General features: G+C 49.4%; 1 protein-coding gene across 2 annotated transcripts in view; it reads right to left on the bottom strand.

The window, feature by feature from the left end:
- PHIP (PHIP subunit of CUL4-Ring ligase complex) overlaps positions 1-24748 on the bottom strand; it is a 311948-nt gene that overhangs the window by 173754 nt on the left and 113446 nt on the right. For both annotated transcript variants that reach the window (XM_075340176.1, XM_075340177.1), the window contains exons 15-17: positions 23387-23521; positions 3480-3608; positions 2067-2292 (exon numbers count right to left, since the gene is read on the bottom strand). In XM_075340176.1, the coding sequence (XP_075196291.1) occupies positions 2067-2292; positions 3480-3608; positions 23387-23521 (490 nt within the window). The remainder of the gene's footprint in view (positions 1-2066; positions 2293-3479; positions 3609-23386; positions 23522-24748) is intronic.

Here is a 24748-nt window from a genome sequence, read left to right as displayed (position 1 = left end):
CAGGGTGGGGGCGGGAACGAAGCGGCGCTAGGCCGCAAAAGCCGGGGACTAAAGTTAGAAGCGCCGCCGCCGTAAAAGCGCGGTCGGCGCTTCCCCGGCGCACTACAAGTCGCAGCTGCGCCGCCGCTCCAGGGGCGGTCGGCGCGGCGGTCCCCACACGTAAAGTCCCCCAGTAATCTGCAGGGACTATAAGCCCAGCGCACAGCGCTACAGTCCCCGGCGTACTAGCACACCCAGCAAGCCTGGAGTGTGCGTGGCCTGCCATACGGGGACACAGAGTACCTGAAAGTTGCAGGGCCTTGTCCCTGAACGGCACTCCCGCTCCACATCCAGCAGGTTCTATGGGTCTGTGGATGGAGCCCGGCCTCAGGGCTTGGTGGCCGGAAAGATCCCACTTCCTCAGAGCCCCTCAGGGGGATGGGGAAGGAAAACAGCATGTGGGCTCCAGCCTCCGTACCAGCAATACGTACCTCAACCTTACAAACCGCAAGTGGGGTGAAAAGGGAGCATGCTGGGGGCCCTAGTATGGGCCCTCTTTTCTTCCATCCGATATAGTCAGCAGCTACTGCTGACTAAACAGTGGAGCTTATGCATGGATGTGTGCCTCCTTCGCACAAAGCTTGAAAACTGAGCAGCCCGTGATCCCACGGGGGGTGTATAGCCAGAAGGGGAGGGGCCTTACACTTTTTAGTGTAATGCTTTGTGTGGCCTCCGGAGGCAGTAGCTATACACCCAATCGTCTGGGTCTCCCAATAGAGCGCCGAAGAAAATCATATGAGAATGCATGTGTGGATGTATGCCTCCTGAACACAAAGCGATAAACTGGCTGGGACTGGCTCACCAGGGGGTGTATAAGCTCAGAGGGAGGAGCTACACTTTTAAGTGTAGTACTTTGTGTGTCCTCCGGAGGCAGAAGCTAAACACCCAAGGTCTGGGTCTCCCAAAGGAACGATAAAGAAAAGTGGGATGCGTATTTTTGAGTTAAGGTATCACTTAAAAATGGAATCAGATTTCTTTTTTTTCCACTCCCCAAAACAACCATATTAATCATGTCTGTTTTCCCTGAAAGCATTGCCCCCATGTATCTAAGATAAAGCAACTTTGCAATAAAGGAGTTAGCCGAGAAGGAGATAGAATGGCATCCCTGCTATTACTCAAATTGCTGGCGGTCCCAGCCTTGTGTCAGTACAGGCAACAGACTGAAGAGATATAGTTCTGAAGACTCGTGTTTCAACTGACAAAAGCTGTATCACACACCTCCATCAGGGAGCACAAGCTGTCATAAGTGAAGAAATACATTTCTTCCTTGGCAGAGAACAAGAGGTGGGGGAAGGGGAGGTTGACTTGCAGACTGACAAAGGATGGGGATTGAGCTGGAAATCTCTTCATCAAGCACAACATGGGTTAAAACATTTCTTGCCATATAAGAGCTGCTGACTGAGGTATGTGTGATATAGCGCTGAGTGGACACAGGTCTCGGGAGCTGTATGTCTTCAGTCTGCAGTCCATACTGATGTGATTAGGTCAAGCTGCAGTTTGAATGATATCAGGAACTCCATTTTTACCTCATTCTTGGAGAGCCCCTTTAATTAAAAATGGCACATTTTTCTCTGTCTACAGCTGTCTCCTGCTATATGTTAAGATGTCTGGTAGGAAGACTAAATAAAAGACGAATCAATTGGAGCATGACTGCAAGATCAGACTGTGCAGTGTACGTGTGATGTCTGTTACCATTGAGACACAAATCAGTATAAAACCCGTAGAAACAAAACAGTGAGGGTTTTTTGGTTTATTTTTTATGCTCAGTTTACATTTTTTTCTTTACACTTTTCATGCATTGGAACAACCCAAAATATTGGTGGAGAAGGCAGTAATAGAGTATAACATGGCAAATATCATACCATTTGGTGGTATTAAATTAAAGATTTCAGGCATAAGGTTTTTATTTACTGCAAATGGCAATGTACATAAATCTATATTTCTCATATGCTGGTAAATATTAGGTACAAAGCAGAGGTACACTTCCTGCAATTTTAACATTTGTAAGGGTTTGCTTTTTAGCATACCTGATGAAGTAACGCCCATCTGAGGAATGAGCTGCTCATCTCTGCAGTTTTCACGACCAGGAACCAGACGTTGGAATCTGGCTGGATGTGGATTACCATCAACATCTACTAAAAATGGAGGTGGCATAAGATGTGGCGCCTGCTGTGTTTGTTCATCCAGGACATAATTGTTTGCATCACGAATAAGAGGCCGATAATCACTGTGAAAAAACATTTGGTCGGCTATCTGAAAAAGAAAATAAAAAAAAAGTTATTATTGCAGAATACTGAATAGCTGAATCTATAGCCATTTATATACACATTTTTAAAGCAACATTGATTCCATAGTGCTCTACATGTGAAGAGGTTTTACATACAGATGTATATATTAAACGTACAACGAACAAAGAGTGATCGACTGGTACAGGCTAAGAACTGTACTTTTTATGAATGAGCTGTTTGTATGCTCTACAACATCCACAGCCTTTCAGGGTGTGTGGCCTTTTGACTGTTGGACAGTAGTTTATATTCCATGAACTCTTCAACCCATGTGTACGATGCTTGTTGAAAGCTGTTGTATATCCGGGCTGTATGGATTGTGTTGGAGTGGGATTTATGCCCACTTTATAGCATATAACAGAGGATGAGTGCAAGATTGAGTAAGAGGAGCTAACTTAACCTTTGAAGGCTCACCCAAAGTCATGAGCTGAGAAGTGTAAATGTGACATATTATACACACATACACAATATGATGAGTATAAGGCTGGGGTCACACGGGGATTACTTCGATTTCTTCGCATGACACTCTGCTCACGCTGGCAGTACAGCAGAGCCAGAGTGTCATGCGATTTCTTCGCATGACACTCGGCTCACGCTGGCAGTACAGCAGAGCCAGAGTGTCATGCGACTGAGGTCCGAACGTGCGAGCGGACCTGAGCTGCGGGGGGGGGGGAGTGGGCCAGCTCTGAGGAGGGGCGGGAGGGATTTATCTCCCTCTCTCCTCCGTAGCCAGCTATTGCCATTCTCGCACTGCACTCGCGGTACACTGGTGTACCGCGAGTACAGTGCGATTTTTCTCTCACCCCATAGACTTGAACGGGTGCGAGAGAAAGCAGGATCACATTACAGTTGCAGCATGCTGCGATAGTTTTCTTGGTCCGATTAGGGCTAAGAAATAATCACTCATGGGTGCTGGCACATAGGCTAATATTGGTCCATGTGGAATGCGATTTTTTTATCGCACTCCACTCGCACGGATTTTCATGTAGTGTGGCTTAGGCCTAATGCATATATCTGTTGTCAAGATACAGCATTACAAAAGTACACTATGCTCACATGAAAATACTATCACCCAGGTGTATCGAGCAGACAATATTTTACCCAACTGCTAGCAAGTAATCTGTCCCATACAATATGGTTTTCGGTTTACTTTACCTTGTCATATTTGCTGCTTGAACCAAATCCAAAAATTAACAGATGACCATGAGAATCAGTGCAGGCAAAATGTTGTCCATCAGGAGAGCACTTACAGTCAAATACTGCTCCATGCCCCTGTCCTTCTATCTGCAAGACAGTTAAACATGTCACACAATTGTAAACAGCCAGAAAATGTGAATACAAGAATAAGAAATTGCTATTAACGCATATTCAATTACACCTAAAGAAAGAAAAACAACATTCACTATAGTTCAAAAGTTTAGGGTCACTTAGATATTTCCTCATTTTTGAAAGAAAAAGCACATTACTTTATTTTTTTCAAAGAAGCTAAAATTAAACAGAAATACACTCTATATATTGTTAATGTGGTAAATGACTATTCTAGCTTCAAATGTCTGGTTTTTAATACAATATCTACATAGGTGTATAGAGGCCCATTTCCAACAACCACCATACCAGTGTTCTAATGGTACATTGTGTTTGCGGTGTTAGGGCGGCTTTGCACAATACGACATCGCAGGTGCGATGTCGGTGGGGTCAAATCGAAAGTGACACACATCCGGCGTCACTTGCGATGTCATAGTGTATAAATCCTAGATGATACGATTAACGAGCGCAAAAGCGTCGTTATCGTATTATCGGTGCAGGCTCCGACATTTCCATAATGCCGGTGCCGCGACAGGTACGATGTAGTTCCTCGTTCCTGCGGCAGCACACATCGCTGTGTGTGAAGCCGCAGAAGCGAGGAACATCAGCTTACCTGCCGCAGGCAGCTATGCGGAAGGAAGGAGTTGGGCGGGATGTTTACATCCTGCTCATCTCCGCCCCTCCACCGCTATTGGCCGCCAGCCGTGTGACGTCGCTATGACGCCGCACGACCCGCCCCCTTAGGAAGGAGGCGGGTCGCCGGCCAGAGCGACGGTCGCAGGGCAGGTGAGTGCATGTGAAGCTGGCATAGCGATAATTTTCGCTACGCCAGCTATCACAAGATATCGTACCTGCGACGGGGGCGGGGACTATCGCGTGCGACATCGCAGCATCGGCTTGTGATGTCGCAACGTGCAAAGTCTGCCTTAGAAGGCTAATGGATGTTTAGCAATCCCTTGAAAACCCTTGTGCAAGTATGTTAGAACAGCTGAAAACAGTTTTGCTGATTAGAGAAGCTATGAAACTGACCTTCCTTTAAACTAGTTGAGAATCTGGGGCATTAAATTTGTTGGTTCCATTAAACTCTCAAAATTACCAGAAAAAAAGAGAACTTTGTTTACTTACCGTAAATTCTTTTTCTTATAGTTCCGACATGGGAGACCCAGACCATGGGTGTATAGCTTCTGCCTCTGGAGGACACACAAAGTACTACACTAAAAAGTGTAGCTCCTCCCTCCTAGCATATACACCCCCTGGATAACCAAATATAGCCAGTTTAGTGCAAAAGCTGAAGGAGGACATCCACCCACAAGTAGAGATAGAGCAAAACCCGGAACAACCGGAAACTCTGTCTACAACAACAGCCGGTGAAAACACACGGAACAAGAAAACTGCCAACAGGCAACAGGGAGGGTGCTGGGTCTCCCATGTCGGAACTATAAGAAAAAGAATTTACGGTAAGTAAACAAAATTCTCTTTTTCTTCATCGTTCCTTATGGGAGACCCAGACCATGGGACGTTCCAAAGCAGTCCATGGGTGGGAATAAACAGAAAAACTGAGAAGTAGGCGAAACCTAACTTCACAAATGGGCGACAGCCGCCTGAAGGATGCGTCTGCCCAAGCTCGCATCTGCCGAAACATGAGCATGCACTTGGTAGTGCTTCGAAAAGGTATGCAGACTAGTCCAAGTGGCAGTCTGACAGACCTGCTGAGCCGTAGCCTGGTGCCTGAAAACCGAAGAGGCACCGACAGCTCTGGTCAAGTGTGCCTTGATCCCCGGCGGGAGAGGCACTTGAGTACACTGGTAGGTATCGGAAATGGCCGACCTAATCCAACGAGCTAGGGTCGGCTTAGATGCAGAGAGGCCCTTACGCTGACCAGTGGTCAGCACAAAAAGAGAGGTGCACCGCCTAAGAACAGCGGTGCGAGACACATAGATCCGGAGCGCCCGCACCAGATCCAGAGTATGCAACGCCTTTTCAAAGCGATGAACAGGAGCCGGACAAAAGGAAGGCAGGGAAATGTCCCGGTTAAGGTGGAAGCAGAAACCACCTTAGGGAGAAAGTCCGGAGTCGGACGGAGAACCACCTTGTCTTGATGAAAAACCAAAAAAGGTGACTCCGAAGAGAGTGCAGCCAAATCAGAGACTCTCTTGAGGGAAGTTATGGCCACTAGAAAGACCACTTTCTGTGAAAGACAAGACAAAGAAACCTCCCTAAGAGGCTCAAAGGGGGGTTTCCGGAAGCCGTGAGGACCGGATTAAGGTCCCAGGGCTCCAAAGGCCGCCGGTAAGGCGGAATGATGTGAGATGCGCCCTGCATGAAGGAGCGCACCTGAGCCAGCCGGGCGATACGCCGCTGGAACAACACGGACAGAGCCGAGACCTGTCCCTTGAGGGAATTGAGGGATAGTCCTAGCTGCAGACCGGACTGTAGAAGGGACAGGAGGGTCGGCAAGGCAAAAAGGCCAAGAAGCATGGCCGGAAGAATGACACCAGGACAGGAAAATTCTCCAGGTCCTGTGATAGATTTTGGCCAAGGGATACTTCCGAGCCCGAGTCATAGTGGAGATGACTTCAGGAGAGATACCAGAAGTCGTCAAGATCCAGGACTCAAGAGCCACGCCGTCAATCTGAGAGCCGCAGGATTCTGGCGGAAAGACGGACTTTGTGAGAGAAGGTCTGGACAGTCCGGGAGATGCCATGGCACCTCTACGGACAGATGGAGCAGGTCAGGGTACCAAGCTCACCTGGGTCAGTCTGGAGCAATGAGAATGACCCGACGACCCTCCATTCTGATCTTGCGCAGGACTCTGGGCAAGAGCTAGAGGGTGAAACACGTAAGACAGACGAAGCTGGGACCAATCTTGAACCAGTGCGTCTGCTGCAAAAGCCTGAGGATCGTGGAGCGAAGATCCACGTCCGGAGTGCCCTACTTGCGGCAGATTGACCGAAACACTGCCGGATGCAGAGCCCACTCGCCGCTGTCCACGGTTTGACGGCTGAGAAAATCTGCCTCCCAGTTTTCCATGTCTGGGATGTGGACTGCGGATATGGTGGACTTGGAGTCCTCCGTCCACTGAAGGATGCGTTGAACCTCCAACATTGCCAGGCGGCGGAGTGTCCCGCCCTGGTGGTTGATGTAGGCAAACGCTGTCACGTTGTCTGACTGGACTCGAATGTGCCTGGCCGTGAAAGGCTAAGAGAGCTAGAAGCACAGCTCTGATTTCCAGCACATTGATCGAGAGGGCTGATTCGGACGGAGTCCAAGTGCCCTGCGCTCCATGGTGGAGATACTGCTCCCCAGCCGGATAGACTGGCATCCGTGGTGAGGATTACCCGGGACGGGGCCAGGAAGGAGCGTCCCTGAAGAGAGAGGGGCCGAAGCCACCACTGAAAGGAGCCCCTGGTCTGTGGCGAAGCCACCAACCCGTGGAAGGAGGAAGTCCGCTTGTTCCAACAGCGGAAAATGTCCAGCTGCAGAGGACGCAGATGGAACTGGGCAAGGGAACCGCTTCCATTGACGCCACCATCTGACCCAGCACCTGCATTAGGTGCCTGATGGAACGACGTTGGGGCCTCAGCAAAGAGCGCACCGCCAGAGGAGGGACTGCTGTTTGACTAAGGGCAGCTTCACAAGTGCCGGCAGAGTCTCGAATTGCGTCCCTGGGTACGTGAGCTTCTGGGTCGGAGTCAGAGTGGACTTGGACAGAATGACAAGCCACCCGAATTGGCTAGAGTGGCGAGAGTGAGCGAGGCACTCCGCTAACAGTCTGCACTGGATGAAGCCCTGACTAGAAGGTCGTCCAGGACAAAAGGATCACTGCCAACCCCTGGAGGTGCAGGACCGCAATCACTGCTGCCATGACCTTGAGAATACTCGAGGGGCCATGGCTAACCCCAAGGGAAGAGCCACGAATTGGAAATGTTCCACTCCGATTGCAAAACGTAGCCAACGCTGGTGTGAAACTGCGATTGGCACATGCAGATAGGCATCTCTGATGTCGATGGATGCTAGGAAATCTCCTTGGGTCATTGACTGATCGCAGAGACTCCATGCGAAAATGCCGCACCTGAACATGCTTGTTGAGAAGCTTGAGATCCAGGTCGGAAGGCACCGTCCTTTTCAGGGACTAGGAAGAGATTTGAGTAGAAATCTCAGAACCGTTCCCAGTCGGGAACCGGTACAATTACTCCATTGGCCTGCAAGAATGCCACGGCCTGTGAGAAGGCGGCGGCCTTGGAGCAGGGGGGAGTTGACAGAAAAAATCTGTTTGGCGGGCTGGATAGAATTCTATCCTGTAGCCGTGGGAGATGGTATCCCGCACCCACTGATCGGAGACGTGTTGAAACCACACGTCGCCAAAGTGGGAGGGCCTGCCACCGACCAAGGACGTTGCTGGCGTGGCCAGATAGTCAGGAGGAGGCTGCCTTAGTGGCAGCAGCTCCTGCGGTCTTCTGAGGACGCGGCTTCGTGCGCCAGTTGGGTTTACGGTCCTTGGCTGAGTTAGTGGACGAGGCCGAGGGCTTAGAGGACGACCAGTTGGAGGAACGAAAGGAACGAAACCTCGACTGGTTCCTGCCCTGGACAGGTTTCCTGGTTTTGGTTTGTGGCATGGAAGTACTCTTCCTGCCAAAAGCTTCCTTAATAATTTCATCCAGTTGTTCACCGAATAGTCTGGTCCCAGCAAAAGGGAGCCCAGCAAGGAACTTCTTTAGAAGCATCTGCCTTCCACTCTCGAAACCACAGGAGCCTGTGGATAGCGAGGGAATTAGCCGAGACCACCGCAGTGCGGTGAGAGTCTCCAGCATGGCAGCATGGCATAAGATGAAAAGACTGAAGCCTGTAAGTTAAGGCAACCATTTCGGGCATAGAGTCCCTGGTGAGGGAATGCATCTCCTCTAGAGAAGCAGAGATGGCTTTGAGAGCCTGCACTGCTGCAAAAGATGGGGAGAACGAGGCCCCTGCCGCCTCATACAGATTTGGCCAGAAGGTCAACCTGGCGGACAGTGGAATCCTTAAGAGAGGTGCCATCAGCTACTGATACAACTGTCCGGGCTGAGAGTCTAGACACCGGAGGGTCCACCTTTGGTGAATGAGCCCACTCCTTGACCACTTCTGGTGGAAAGGGAAAACGGTCATCAGAACCACGCTTTGAGAAGCGTTTTGAGGAGGACGGGGTCTGAGACCAGAAGAAGAATCCTCTGTGGGCCTTGCTGAGCGAGCCGTAGCAGCAGAGGCGCCCTGAGAAGGGGGCTAATGCATGCTCAGCAGAGTCCGGGACAGCTGTCCCATGGAGAGAAGGATTCTACCCAAGCCGGGGGTTCAGCCACCGGAGCCGGAGCAGCCGGAGGGACCACTGGGGATGAGACTCCAGGCTGAGGCACCACCATGTTAGAGCAGGAATCACAATGTGGTTATGTGCTCGGTACAGGCAGTACGAGCCTACATGCAGTGCATATTGAGTGCAGCCTTGCAGCCTTACTTCTCGTGTGAGACATGCTGCTGAAGTGGGGGCTCTGAGCCAGAATGACCCCCAGCAGAGTATATAAGCAGTATATAAGCAGGTCCACAACCGGAGGTTGTGGCTTGCCAGACCGTTTGACATTGTCTCTGTGCCCTCCAGATCCCACAGCCCGGACCCCCAGAGAGATGCTGCAGTCAGCGCCGATCGCTGTGCAGACATGGCATAAGAACGCTGAAAAAATGGCGCCGGAGCCAGGAGAGGGGGCGGGGCCTACTCTAAGAGCGGGATCCGGAGGGCCAAGGAGATATACAGGGGAGGGAATCTTTCCTCAGAGAGGAGTGTCTCTCCCCTGTGCCGAACAGCCGCTGGGCGGAGCCGCACTGTCCCTCTGCATGACTGAGATGCAGGGGCAGTGAAATCGAAACTAGGCCTCAGGCGAAGCCGGGACCTAGATTTAACAATGCGGCCGGCAAACAGGCACCATCGGCGCGGTTCTCGGGTGAAAACCAGAGAACCGGCCGGGAATGTCAGAATACATACACAGCACACTCTCCCCCACATTAAAGTACAAGGGACCCCCTGAAAATAACGTCTCAGATACTTAGCTTGTGAGACGCAGGGCCAGGTCCCTGAGGGATGAGTGCTCCGTCCGGCAGGATCCTGAAAGGGCTGCGGATGGAGATCGGTCTCCTGCCAGGCAGGGAGAACCGTGCTGGCTCCCACTTCAAGCCAGAGCCCGAGGGATGGTGAAGGAGCGCGGCATGTAAGGCTCCAGCCCTGAAATCAACCTTAACAACACCGCCGACACAGTGGGGTGAGAAGGGACATGCCGGGAGTCCAGGGTTGGACCCGCTTTTCTTCAAACTCTTTCCAAAAATCAAAATCAGATGAGAATGCATGTGTGGATGTGTGCCTCCTGAACACAAAGCATTGAACTGGCTATATTTGGTTATCCAGGGGGTGTATATGCTAGGAGGGAGGAGCTACACTTTTTAGTGTAGTACTTTGTGTGTCCTCCGGAGGCAGAAGCTATACACCCATGGTCTGGGTCTCCCATAAGGAACGATGAAGAAAGAGAACTTTCATGTGAAACTCGACAGTCAATTCTTGTTCTTAGAAATGAAGGATATTCCATGCGAGAAATTGCCAAGAAACTGAAGATTTCCTACAACGGTGTGTACTAATCCCTTCAGGAGAGCACAAACAGCAGCTTCATTAAATAGTACCGGAAAAGCGCCAGTGTCAACATCTACAGTGAAGAGGCGACTACGGGATGCTTGCCTTCAGGATAGAGTGACAAAGAAAAAGCCATATATGAGACTGGCTAATAAAAGGAAAAGATTAATATGGGCAAAAGAACACAGTCATTGGACAGAGGAAGATTGGAAAAAAGTGTTATGGAAAGACAAATTGATGTTTGAAGTGTTTCGATCACACAGAAGAACATTTGGGAGACGCAGAACAACTGAGAAGATGCTGGAAAAGCGCCTGACGCCATCTGTCAAGCATGGTGGAGGTAATGTGATGGCCTGGGGTTGCTTTGGTGCTGGTAGTGGGACATTTGTGCAAGGTAAATGGGATTTTGAATAAGGAAGGCTATCACTCCATTTTGCAATGCCATGCCATACCCTGTGGACAGCGCTTGATTGGAGCCAATTTCATCCTACAACAGGACAATGACCCAAAGCACACCTCCAAATTATGTATGAACTATTTAGGGAAGAAGCAGGCAGATGGTATTCTATCTATAATGGAGTGGCCAGCCCAGTCACCAGATCTGAACATTATTCAGCTGTTGTGGCATCAGCTTGACCGTATGGCCTGCAAAAAGTGCCCATCAAGCCAATCCAACTTGTGGGAGGGGCTTCTGGAAGCTTGGGGTGAAATATCTCCATATTACCGCAGCAAATTAACAGCTAGAATGCAAAGTTTGAAAGAGAAAATTATTATTTCAAGTAAAAAATATTATTTCTAACCTAGTCAATGTCTGGACTATATTTTCTATTCATTATGCAACTCATTTGATAAATAAAAGCATGATTTTTCATGGAAAAGACAAAATTGTCTGGGTGACCCCAAACCTTTGAACTGTAGTGTACGTTACTCACAGCAAGTTGGGCTGCAGTGTGTACATCGCCCAGGCCAAAAGCTAATGCTCTACCAGGATACAGCTAAACCCCCACTAATGTGGAAGCATCACAGATGCAGGAGAAGCAGATCACACACACACCTCCATGGAATGGAGGGGAGGCGAATGCTAGATGATAAAACTGCACACTAGTGGCTTGCATAGAGCGCTGTTCACATGCAGATGGCACAGTCACAAAAAAGGGGGCCTGGCTGTATACTGTACAAACAAAGAAGGGAATTTTGTTACTTACCGTAAATTCCTTTTCTTCTAGCTCTTATTGGGAGACCCAGACGATTGGGGTATAGCTACTGCCCTCTGGAGGCCACACAAAGCACTACACTAAAAGTGCAAGGCCCCTCCCTCTCTGGCTATACCCCCCCGTGGTATCACGGGTACTCCAGTTTTAGTGCCAAAGCAAGAAGGAGGAAGCCAACAACTGGTTTAAACAAATTAACTCCGAGTAACATCGGAGAACTGAAAAACCGTTCAACATGAACAACATGTGTACCCGCAAACAGCAAAAACAATCCCGAAGGACAACAGGGCGGGTGCTGGGTCTCCCAATAAGAGCTAGAAGAAAAGGAATTTACGGTAAGTAACAAAATTCCCTTCTTCTTCAGCGCTCTATTGGGAGACCCAGACGATTGGGACGTCCAAAAGCTGTCCCTGGGTGGGTAAAGAAATACCTCATGTTAGAGCTGCAAAACAGCCCCCCCCTACGGGGATGTCACTGCCGCCTGCAGGACTCTTCTACCTAAGCTGGCATCCGCCGAAGCATAGGTATGCACCTGATAATGCTTGGTGAACGTGTGCAGACTCGACCAGGTAGCCGCCTGACACACCTGTTGAGCCGAAGCCTGGTGCCGTAATGCCCAGGACGCACCTACGGCTCTGGTTGAGTGGGCTTTTAGCCCTGAAGGAACCGGAAGCCCAGCAGAACGGTAGGCCTCTATAATTGGTTCTTTGATCCATCGAGCCAAGGTGGCTTTAGAAGCCTGCAACCCCTTGCGCGGACCGGCGACAAGGACAAAAAGTGCATCGGAACGGCGCATGGGCGCCGTGCGGGAAATGTAGATCCTGAGTGCTCTCACCAGATCTAGCAAACGCAAGTCCCTTTCATACCGGTGAACCGGATGAGGATAAAAGGAAGGCAATGATATATCCTGATTAAGATGAAACGAGGATACGACCTTAGGGAGAAACTCCGGAATGGGGCGCAGCACAACCTTGTCCTGGTGGAACACCAAGAAGGGAGCCTTGGATGACAGAGCTGCCAGCTCAGACACTCGCCGAAGCGATGTGATCGCAACAAGAAACGCCACTTTCTGTGACAGGCGAGAAAAAGAAACTTCTTTGAGAGGCTCGAAGGGCGGCTTCTGGAGAGCCACTAGTACCCTGTTCAGATCCCATGGATCCAACGGCCGCTTGTACGGGGGCACAATATGACAGACCCCCTGCAGGAACGTGCGCACCTTAGGAAGACGTGCTAGACGCTTCTGAAAAAACACGGATAGTGCCGAGACTTGCCCTTTAAGGGAGCCGAGCGACAAGCCCTTTTCCAACCCTGATTGCAGGAAAGATAGAAAAGTGGGCAATGCAAATGGCCAGGGAGACACTCCCTGAGCAGAGCACCAGGTTAAGAAAATCTTCCACGTTCTGTGGTAGATCTTAGCAGAAGTTGACTTCCTAGCTTGTCTCATTGTGGCTACCACTCCCTGGGATAATCCTGTTGACGATAGGATCCAGGACTCAATGGCCACACAGTCAGGTTCAGGGCCGCAGAATTCTGATGGAAAAACGGCCCTTGAGACAGCAGGTCTGGACGGTCTGGAAGCGACCACGGTCGGCCGACCGTGAGATGCCACAGATCCGGATACCACGATCTCCTCGGCCAGTCTGGGGCGACGAGTATGATGCGGCTGCAATCGGATCTGATCTTGCGTAGTACTCTGGGCAAGAGTGCCAGAGGCGGGAATACATATGGGAGGCGGAAGTGCGACCAATCTTGCACCAAGGCGTCTGCCGCCAGCGCTCTTTGATCTCGCGACCGCGCCATGAATGCCGGGACCTTGTTGTTGTGCCGAGACGCCATTAGGTCGACGTCCGGCACTCCCCATCGGCGACAGATTTCCTGAAACACGTCCGGGTGAAGGGACCATTCCCCCGCGTCCATGCCCTGGCGACTGAGGAAGTCTGCTTCCCAGTTTTCTACGCCCGGGATGTGAACTGCGGATATGGTGGATGCTCTTTCCTCCACCCACATCAGAATGCGCCGGACTTCCTGAAAGGCTTGCCGGCTGCGCGTCCCTCCTTGGTGGTTGATGTATGCCACCGCTGTGGAGTTGTCCGATTGGATTCGGATCTGCTTTCCTTCCAGCCACTGTTGGAAGGCCAGTAGGGCAAGATACACTGCCCTGATTTCCAGAACATTGATCTGAAGGGTGGACTCCTGCTGAGTCCACGTCCCCTGAGCCCTGTGGTGTAGAAACACTGCTCCCCACCCCGACAGACTCGCATCTGTCGTGACTACTGCCCAGGATGGGGGCAGGAAGGATCTTCCCTGAGACAATGAGGTGGGAAGGAGCCACCATTGCAGAGAGTCCTTGGCCGTCTGGGAAAGAGAGACTTTCCTGTCTAGGGAAGTCGTCTTCCCGTCCCATTGGCGGAGAATGTCCCATTGAAGTGGACGCAGATGAAACTGCGCAAAGGGAACTGCTTCCATGGCTGCCACCATCTTCCCTAGGAAGTGCATGAGGCGCCGTAAGGGGTGCGACTGGCCCTGAAGGAGCGATTGCACCCCTGTCTGTAGGGACCGCTGCTTGTTTAGCGGAAGCTTCACTCTCGCTGCTCGAGTATGAAACTCCATGCCAAGATACGTTAGTGACTGTGTCGGTGACAGATTTGACTTTGGAAAGTTGATGATCCATCCAAAAGTCTGGAGAGTCTCCAGCGTAGCCTGTAGACTGAGTTGGCATGCCTCTTGAGAGGGTGCCTTGACAAGTAGATCGTCTAGGTAAGGGATCACCGAGTGTCCCTGAGAGTGCAAGACTGCTACCACCGCCGCCATGACCTTGGTGAAGACCCGTGGGGCTGTCGCCAGACCAAATGGCAGAGCTACGAACTGAAAATGGTCGTCTCCTATCACAAAACGTAGAAAACGTTGATGTTCTGTAGCAATTGGCACGTGGAGATAAGCATCCTTGATGTCTATTGAGGCAAGGAAGTCTCCTTGAGACATTGAGGCAATGACAGAACGGAGGGTTTCCATCCGGAACCTCCTGGCGTGCACATGTTTGTTGAGCAGTTTTAGGTCCAGAACAGGACGGAATGAGCCGTCCTTTTTTGGCACCACAAAGAGATTGGAGTAAAACCCTCTCCCTTGTTCCTGAAACGGTACAGGAACCACTACTCCCTCCGCTCTTAGGGAGTCCACCGCCTGCCGCAGGACATCTACACGGTCTGGGTGTGGGGAGGTTCTGAAGAACCGAGCTGGAGGACGAGAACTGAACTCGATTCTGTACCCGCGCGACAAAATGTTCGTCACCCACCGGTCTTTGACCTGTGACATCCAAGTGTCGTAAAAGCGGGAGAGCCTGCCCCCGACCGGAGATGCGGAGGGAGGGGACTGGAAGTCATGAGGTAGCCGCTTTGGAAGCGGTTCCTCCATTTGCTTTCTTGGGGCGTGAATGAGCCCTCCAGGAATCTGAGTTTCTTTGCGTCCTCTGAGTCCCTTTGGACGAGGAGAATTGTGTTTTGCCCGAACCTCGAAAGGACTGAAACTTCTGCTGCCACTTTCTCTGCTGAGGTTTGCTTGATCTGGGCTGGGGTAAAGAGGAGTCTTTACCCTTGGACTGTTTAATGATGTCAGCCAGTGGCTCGCCAAACAGTCTTTCTCTAGACAAAGGCAAGCTGGTTAAACATTTTTTGGAACCAGCATCTGCTTTCCAGTCCTTTAACCACAATGCCCTGCGCAAAACTACCGAATTGGCAGACGCCATTGAGGTGCGGCTGGTAGATTCTAGGACCGCATTGATAGCGTAAGACGCAAACGCGGACATCTGCGAGGTAAGGGACGCCACTTGCGGCACCGCTGGATGTAAGATAGCATCCACTTTCGCTAAACCAGCTGAAATAGCTTGTAGCGCCCATACGGCTGCGAATGCTGGAGCAAACGACGCGCCGATAGCTTCATAGACAGATTTTAACCAAAGGTCCATCTGTCTGTCATTGGCATCTTTAAGTGAAGCGCCATCCTCCACTGCAACTATGGATCTAGCTGCAAGCTTGGAAATCGGGGGATCCACCTTTGGACACTGGGTCCAGCGCTTGACCACCTCAGGGGGGAAAGGATAACGTGTATCCTTAGAACGTTTAGAGAAACGCTTTTCTGGATGAGCATCGTGTTTCTGGATTGATTCTCTGAAGTCAGAGTGATCCAACAGAGCACTTAATTTACGCTTGGGATAGAGGAAACGAAATTTCTCCTGCTCTGCCGCTGCCTCTTCTGCTGAAGGGGTTGGGGGAGAAATATCTAACAGCCTATTGATGGCTGAGATAAGATCGTTTACCATGGCGTCCCCATCCGGGGTATCCAGATTGAGAGGGGTTCCAGGATTAGACTCCTGATCACTCTCTTCAGACACATCACAGGGAGACTGATTGCGCTGAGACCCTGAGCAGTGTGATGACGTTGAGGGTCTTTCCCAGCGAGCCCGCTTAGGGTGGCTGGGGCAATCATCTGAGTCATCATACTCATCCTGAGAGGCCGGGGACCCCCTTGCAGTCTGGATTAAATCCAACTGCGGAGGGTTAGAGGACATAGACCTCGCCGTGTCCATAGACTGAGCCCCAGGCATGGATTGCAAAGTTTCCAGGATTTTTGCCATAGTCACCGACATATTAACCGCAAAAACTGCAAAGTCTGACCCTGACACCGGGGCAGGACTTACAGGCGTCTCAGCCTGGGTCACTATCTCTCCTGACTCCGGCTGGCGAAGCAGCACCGGGTCGGAGCATTGCACACAATGGGGGTCTTTGGAACCTGCTGGTAGAGCAGTCCCACAAGCAGCACACACAGTGCACACAGCCCTAGCCTTGGCAGCTTTGCGTCTTGTGGATGACATGCTGCTGCTTCCTCAGAGCGATCTGGGGTATTCAGCCAGGAAGCGACCTCACAGTGCAAGAAATCAATAAATCTCTATGTCCAGTGACACAATACACTAACATACACTGAGGCACTAGAGGGGCCAGCTGAAAAGCCGCTTACCGCCCGCTAAAGAGCGGGTGTGTGGTCTTCCAAAGCCCCTCAGTCTAGGTCTCCCAGAGCCTTGCGTCCTTCTTCCAGCCAGCCATGCATGTAATGGCTGCCGGCGTCCTGAGGGAAGAAGGGGGGCGGGCCCTGGGCGTTCCTGACCAAGAGCGGGAAGCCTGCTCCCTCTGTGCCTAGTGTGAGGGCTGGAGCATGTAAATCAGGCTCCAGCCCTCCTCGCTGCCGTGAAACAGCGTCTCTCCCCTACCCTGATTGACAGGGTGGGGGCGGGAACGATCGGAGCTGCCGGCGTCCTAGGCCCAAAAGCCGGGGACTAGAGTTATAAACGCCGCCGCCGTAAAAGCGCGGTCGGCGTATCCCCGGCGCACCACAAGTCACAGCAGCGCCGCCCGGTCCAGTGAGGGTCGGCGCTGCGTTCCCAGAACACAAAGTCCCCCAGATGACTGTAGGAACACCAGCTCAGTGTACGGTCCCCGGCGCACTACAACACCCAGCCAGCCCGGAGTGTGTCTGTGCCTGCCGGGGACACAGAGTACCTGTATGATGCAGGGCCCGGTCCCTGATGGTACTCCTGCTCCGTATCCATCAGGTTCTGATGGGTCTGTGGATGGAGCCCGGCGACAGAGCTTTGAGGCCGGCAGGATCCCACTTCCACAGAACCCCCAAGGGGATGTGGAAGGAAAAACAGCATGTCAGGCTCCAGCCCTGTACCAGCAATAGGTACCTCAACCTTACAACACCATCCAGGGGTGAGAAGGGAGCATGCTGGGAACACTATATGTGTCCTCTTTTCTTCCATCCGAACTAGTCAGCAGCTACTGCTGACTAAAATCTGTGGAGCTATGCATGGAATGTCTGACCTCCTTCGCACACAAAGCTAAAACTGGAGTACCCGTGATACCACGGGGGGGTATAGCCAGAGAGGGAGGGGCCTTGCACTTTTAGTGTAGTGCTTTGTGTGGCCTCCAGAGGGCAGTAGCTATACCCCAATCGTCTGGGTCTCCCAATAGAGCGCTGAAGAAAAAATATGAGGTTTTTGTTGGTATTTATGGCCATAAAACGTAAGCCTAAACCCTCGTCACAGGACCTCATGTCTGTAGACCAGCCAGGCCCCTTTCTGTTGGGCCTTGCATTGTAGAGTGTCTGTCCGTGCATGATACACAGTGGGGTACGGCTTGGCAGCCCGCCTGATCTAATAGAAGGGCGTCACCTAATAGGCTGCGGGTTTGTGACTGTGCCATCTGCATGTGAACAGCGCTCTATGCAAGCCACTAGTGTGCAGTTTTATCATCTAGCATTCGCCTCCCCTCCATTCCATGGAGGTGTGTGTGTGATCTGCTTCTCCTGCACCTGTGATGCTTCCACATTAGTGGGGGTTTAGCTGTATCCTGGTAGAGCATTAGCTTTTGGCCTGGGCGATGTACACACTGCAGCCCAACTTAATGTGAGTAATACTTAATTTTTGGAGGACATTGTCCTCTTTTTGTTGCTATTTTTATATGTAGTGTACGTTAGAAGAAATGTTATAATAATCTATAGAGTGATCAACAGTAACTTAAAGGGGCTGTCCACTGAAAACAAGTTATTACTAGTGATGGGCGGACCTGGACTGTAAATGTCCGGATCCACGCAGGTTCAAATGTACCCGAGCACTGACCTGGAGTTCTCAGGGAACTCCAAGGAACTATCCTGATCCGGCAACTTGGGTAATAAAAATAAAGACGAAAAAAAGGTAAAAAGGTAAAAAGTAGTGGTATTATACTTACCGGTCTCCCGCACAGCTGCCTACTACTCCCGGGGCGCTCACATTACTTTCAGGGTGGCTCATTCTCCTTCATATATATGCCCTGCTTTCCCCGCCCACTGGCTGTCCTGGCGTCTGATAGGATGCAGTCAGACATCACCCCCACCCTGTATGACAGCGTGTCTGACTGTAACCAATCACAGAGGCTGTGTGTGTCTATTTTGGTGTAAAACTAAATTAAAAAAATCGGAGTAGGGTCCTCGCATATTATACCCAGCACACGACTACAGACTGCAGCCCTCAGCCGTGTACTTATATTGGCTGCGTATCAAAATAAGGGGAGCCGCATGCGGCTTAATAATAAAAAAGGAAAAAGAAAAAAAAAAAAAAAAAAAAACACGGCATGTGGTCCCCCCAATTTTGATACACAGCCATTATAAAGCTAACAGCTTTGGACTGGTATGTTCAGGCTGTAGAGACCTATGGGAGCCCAAATAACCACGGGCCTTCCCAGCCTGATTAAAGTTTTTTTAAAATGATGTATTTATAAATAAAATATAATAAAAAAAAACAAAACTTGTGGGTCTCCTTTATTTTGGATAACCACCTAAGGCAAAGCAGACAGCTGAGAGTTGCAGCTTGCAGCTGTCTGCTTTACCTGCGCTTGTTATCAAAAATAGTGGGTCCCCAAGTCATTTTAATTTTATTTATTCCCCTTCTACATTTGTTTAATTTATTATTCTGCTCTTATACCCATTTTGCTTTGTTTTCCAGCCCTCTAGCCCTTACTAGAACCATTTTAGAGCACTAAAGATCAGTTCCCCATTAACTTATATGGGGTTCGCGGTCAAGTTCGGGTCCCAAACCGAACTTTTAACTAAAGTCCCGTTGAACCAAACGAACCCCAACATCCATAGGTGGTCCGCTCATCACTACTGGTTATATGTATTCTTTGACTTTTTCGCCATACGGATGTATGTAATACTTCAAGATTATATGAAACTAATGCTACCACTAGAATATAAGAACAAGAATCTATGACATTTTTAAAGGACAAAATTAAAAAAAAAAAAATTTTGAAAAACTGGGTTCTGGGGCTCCAGACTGTGCCTGCCTCATAAAGTGACACAAAGCTGAACAGTGCCTCTTGGTTACTAGTAAACAGGTGTGGCCTGCTGGGGAGGAGATTACTTTTTTTGTAAATTGTAATTCTTTATGTCAACCTCCTGGTGTCAGCAGTGTACACCCATGGTTTACGGTTTTCTTGTATCTAGCTTAGGCTGCGCGTAGTCTGAAAAGAAGACATTACCGTTCAAATGGCAGCAGAACAAATGCAGCCTGTGATTGGCTGCTGTGGTCAGGTGACTTCATCAGCTAGTAATATGAACACAGAAGCCAATCACAGCCCATAACAGTCCTGTTGCCACTTGAACGGTGGTGCCTCATTTGTTATCTTTTAAAGGAAACCTGATCCAGGATTTTTCATTTATAATCCAAAACTAGCACCTTTAGCAGCGCCTGTGCGGCATTCCATAGAAGGTGCATATTATCCCGATTCCCTCTGTATACCCACCAAATACATTTTGAAAGTCTCTCGCGCTGTATGTAAATCTTTTGGTTCAGTCTGATTGGCATGCTCGCGGAGTCGCCTTTCCCTCCTCTCCGCACAGTCATCTTGTTATGATTGACGTTAACTATGGCTCTTGCGTTTTGCAGAGAAGGAAAGGGTAATATGGACCCGGCACAATTTCCTTAAAAAAATCTTTGATCCTGCATAAAGCCAAGGTCAAGGTATATATGAACATATATACCTTGACCTTGGCTTTATGCAGGATCAAAGATTTTTTTTTAAGGAAATTGTGCCGGGTCCATATTACCCTTTCCTTCTCTGTTATACCGGCGTGGACTGACCAGTGGACCCTGAGCACTCTGATGATTTACATGGCGTCGGATGACAGGTGAGCTTAAAAAAAAAAAAAACTTCTCCTCTTGCGTTTTGCAAATGCGCACTGCTGTATAAGGCTCTGCTCACAGTAGGGCAGAGTAAAATGCACCTGTGTGAGCCAGAGATGGCTCTGCGCAGGTGCGAGATTTCGCTCGGCTATGTGGATAACGCAGGAGGAGTCATCCACATCAATCAAGAGGATGGCTATAACTCCATATCTTTTAGTTGTGGAATGGGAGCACAGATGATACGTATTGATCTCATTTAGTAAAATGTACATCAGTGATTTACTGTGTTATTTAGTACTATATTTAAAAATCATAAAGAGTTCTCTTAATTTTCATTTTTAGGAATACTTCCCCCTCCCCCGATTCCTTCCCATTTTCTCCAATAATATTCTTCTAATAAGATGTTACCTCATTTACCCTTATTCCCACCCCCCCTTCCCCCATACATTGGAAGTATTTATCTGTAATGTCTGTGTTGGAAAAAAAATCTAATAAAAATATGTTGTACGAAGAGGATGGCTATCAGCAAGAGAGGAGAGACAGACGTAGCAGCAAGCTCGCCCATCAGACTGAACGATCAAGATTTAAATACAGAGCAGGAGATTTTCAAAAGGTATTTGGGGGTTATACAGGGTAGGTCAGGAGAGAATATGCACCATTCCGAAATGCAGCAAAAGTGCTTCTAAAGGTGGTAGATTTGGTTTATACATGAATAATCTGGTGAGCAGTTCCCTTTACTATACCAAGCCACTGATAACATTTTAATTTTCCCTTGGACATACCCATTAAAAAGGTGGTCCAATACAAAGCAAAGTGGCCACATCGATGTAAAGCTGTGACACAAGGCTTTTTTATAAATACCTTCTGTTAGCGCCCCTCACAGGCAGAATTATCGCTGTCCACTCCTCCCCCATCACGTGACCCAAACTGTAGTTGCCTCTGATGTCCAGTGATGTCAGGTGAACTTCCGGAATCGGAACCTGACCCGGCATCACCAAGGCGAAAACCAGTCTATGATTGGGAGGAGTTTCATCGCACGTCACAGCCCATCATCTTACACGTTTTCTCCTTCATCACAGAGCGCCACAAGCACGAGCGATGCTGGGCTGTGATGAGTGGCGAAACTCCGCCCACGGGCCAGTCACTTCACTAAGACTGGGTCCCGCTTCGGTGATGGCGGGTCAACTTCCAATGCCGGAATTCCATACATCGATGTAGCCACTATGCTTTGTAGTGGACCACCCCTTTAAGTGTCACTATAAACACAAGTGGAGATTTGTAAACATCAAGGCCCTTATTCATCACAGTAATGTAGACCAAATGCTGGGGTAAGCTGCTTTGAAAATTTTTTTTGCACAACTCGGACTTTTGTAGGTTTTAAGATTCTCACAGTTTACCGTATTTTTCGGACCATAAGACGCACTTTTTTCCCCCCAAATGTTGGGGGAAAGTGGGGGTGCGTCTTATGGTTTGACTATTGGGCTGCGGCCGGGAATGAGGGTTCTGCGGTGGAGCAGGCCATCGGGGGCACGAGCAGGCTGCAGCAGCGCCTGCCGTGACCACGTGGGCCCGCTCATTACATATGCACGCCCATCCTCCCGCCCATCATCTCTCAGCGAAACCGGCGCTGACAGGTGGGCGGGGGGGTGCGCGCATAATTAACAGCCGGCCGTGATCACCCCTGGCAACTACAGCCTGGAGTGATCAAGTGCGGCTGTATTCACTGCCCCCCGTGCATCATTATCAGCGCGGGGAGCAGTGAATCAGTACACTCACCCGTCACCGTGTGTGGAGCCGTCCCCCTGCAGCATCGCGCGATGTCTTCCTGCCTGTGCCGGTCAGCTGATCTGGACACTAGCGGCGCGAACAGCGATGACGTCATCGCTGTGCGCGCCGCTAGTGTCCACCAGATCAGCTGACCGGGCTCAGACACGAAGACATCGATTCGCGATGCTGCAGACAACGGTGATGGCTCCACACACGGTGACGGCTCCACACAGCGGTGCTGCAGCTGAGACAGAGATCGGTGCTTCAGGGCGTGAGGAAAGGTAAGTATAAACGTTTATTTTTTTTCTGTGCCACAGGATACAGGCCATATACCAGGATGGGGGTATTTCATGAGCAGGATGGATGAGGGTATATCATGAGCAGGATGGATGGGGGTATATCATGAGCAGGATGGATGGGGGCATATCATGAGCAGGATGGATGGGGGTATATCATGAGCAGGATGGATGGGGGTATATCATGAGCAGGATGGATGGGGGTATATCATGAGCAGGATGGATGGGGGTATATCATGAGCAGGATGGATGGGGGGTATATTATGAGCAGGATGGATGGGGGGTATATTATGAGCAGGATGGATGGGGGGTATATTATGAGCAGGATGGATGGGGGGTAAATTATGAGCAGGATGGATGGGAGGTATATTATGAGCAGGATGGGGGTATATGAGCAGGATCATATACAAGGCAGGAGGATCCTTACCAGAATTGGGTACCTTCGTAGAGAATTTGGGGACATTACCGCCATAACAGTGTCAGCAGCAGATCCTCGCCCCATAACAGTGTGTCATGACCATATTTTTGGTTAAAATTTTATTTTCCTCCTCTAAAACCAGGGTGCGTCTTATGGTCAGGTGCGTCTTATAGTCCGAAAAATACGGTAACCAAAATGGGCAGAGGTGGGGAGGCCCAAGGGCATGACGCCATAGCTTATCTAATCCCTGGCGAGCTGTGGCGTTATTTATGCCACAAATCAGAATTTCAGTGCCTCAATATGAAAACACAACAGAAATCCAAGCTATGTCCCCATAGAAAACTCCATGGTTGTATGCAGCCTTGCTATACTCATGTGCACAAGCACTACATTTACTAAGCACAGTCTACAGCCCCTAGTAGCAATTCCCATTTTATTACAAAAAAAAAAAAACAAGAAAATAAAAAAAAAATATATACTTTTTTTGATTTTGCCGCTTAGCATGTAAGTGGACTGGCATAAAGTACACCGCTTGTAAAAAGTTGGCCTATTCTTTTCAAGAAATTCTATAAAATGTAATGTTCATCAGAAATACACAAAAAGGCCAAATATGTAGAAAAAGAAGAAAACCTGAAGCCATGTTAAGTCACTGAGAATACGGACACAAATATTGTATGAGAATTCTTCAAGCAGCAACCAGATATTGGCTTACCATGTTAAAGTAAGACCGGATCTTGACCCCGCGCGCTAAATCCCACACAATGACGTTTCCATCATGGCCTGCCGAAAACAACACTCGTGGATCAAATGGATGAGATTCAAGCACAAACACTTCATCTTCGTGACCCTGAAATATGTAGTGATATAAACTGCTTTATTAACAAAGGAAACAAAAACGTTTTTCTATTTACATTATTGATAATTACTGACCTTCATGTTTCACTTAAAAGGGAATCCGTCACCTGGTTTTGCTCCCCCATCTGAGAACAGTATAATGTAGAGCCCAAGACCCTGATTCCAGTGATGTAACTTACTGAGCTGTTTGCTTTCATATTGATACAATCAATGTTTTCTTTGCTGCAGAGCAGATATACAGAGCTCATGAATATGCTGGACTACCTGGCAGCATGCCAAGTAGTCTTCTAATGATAATCTACTGCTGATTAACCAGTGATTTTATCAAAATTACACTAAACAGCCCAGTACCACACATTGCTGGAATCTGGATCTCTAACCCTACGTTATGCTACTCTCGGATTAGTTGTTAAAGACCTAGTGACAGATTCTCTTTAAAGTGAACCTGTCAGCTAATATATGCTGCCCAAACCATGAGTAGCATGTACCAGCCACTGGCTGTATAATTCCAGTCAGGTATGTTTGACTCTAAACTGCTGCAGCAGGTAAGAAAAAAAACCAAACACATACTTTAATAACGCTGTGCATAAGTCATACAAGCGAGTGGTTCCCAGTGGCTTCTCCCAGCCCAATAACAATGACTGACAGGTCTCTGCGCATGAGCACGTACAGGCAGAGACCTGTCAGGCACTGTCAGTGGGAAGGGAGAAGTAGACGAGCACATGCCAGCATGACTCAAATGCCAACGGCAAAGAGTCACACATACCTGATCGATCATACACCTAGTGGACGATACAGGTCGCCCATGGTTTGGGCAGCATGTATCAGCTGACTGATTCCTTTTAAAACCAAATTAAGAATAATCAGTAAAAGACAAAGAGAATTTTGTTTACTTACCGTAAATTCTTTTTCTTGTAGTTCCGTAATGGGAGACCCAGACCATGGGTGTTTAGCTTCTACCTCTGGAGGACACACAAAGTACTACACTTAAAAGTGTAGCTCCTCCCCCTGAGCTTATACACCCCCTGGTGAGCAGACCCAGCCAGTTTAGTGCAAAAGCTGAGCCATCCACAAGTAGAACAGAGCAATAGCCGGAACAACCGGAAACTCTGTCTACGACAACAGCCGGTGATAACACGCGGAACAAGAAGTGCCAACAGGCAACAGGGAGGGAGCTGGGTCTCCCATTACGGAACTACAAGAAAAAGAATTTACGGTA

The sequence above is a fragment of the Anomaloglossus baeobatrachus genome, chromosome 3 (genome assembly GCF_048569485.1).
Source record: "Anomaloglossus baeobatrachus isolate aAnoBae1 chromosome 3, aAnoBae1.hap1, whole genome shotgun sequence".
Lineage (NCBI taxonomy): Eukaryota > Metazoa > Chordata > Amphibia > Anura > Aromobatidae > Anomaloglossus > Anomaloglossus baeobatrachus.
This window is presented reverse-complemented; position numbering and strand designations above follow the sequence as displayed.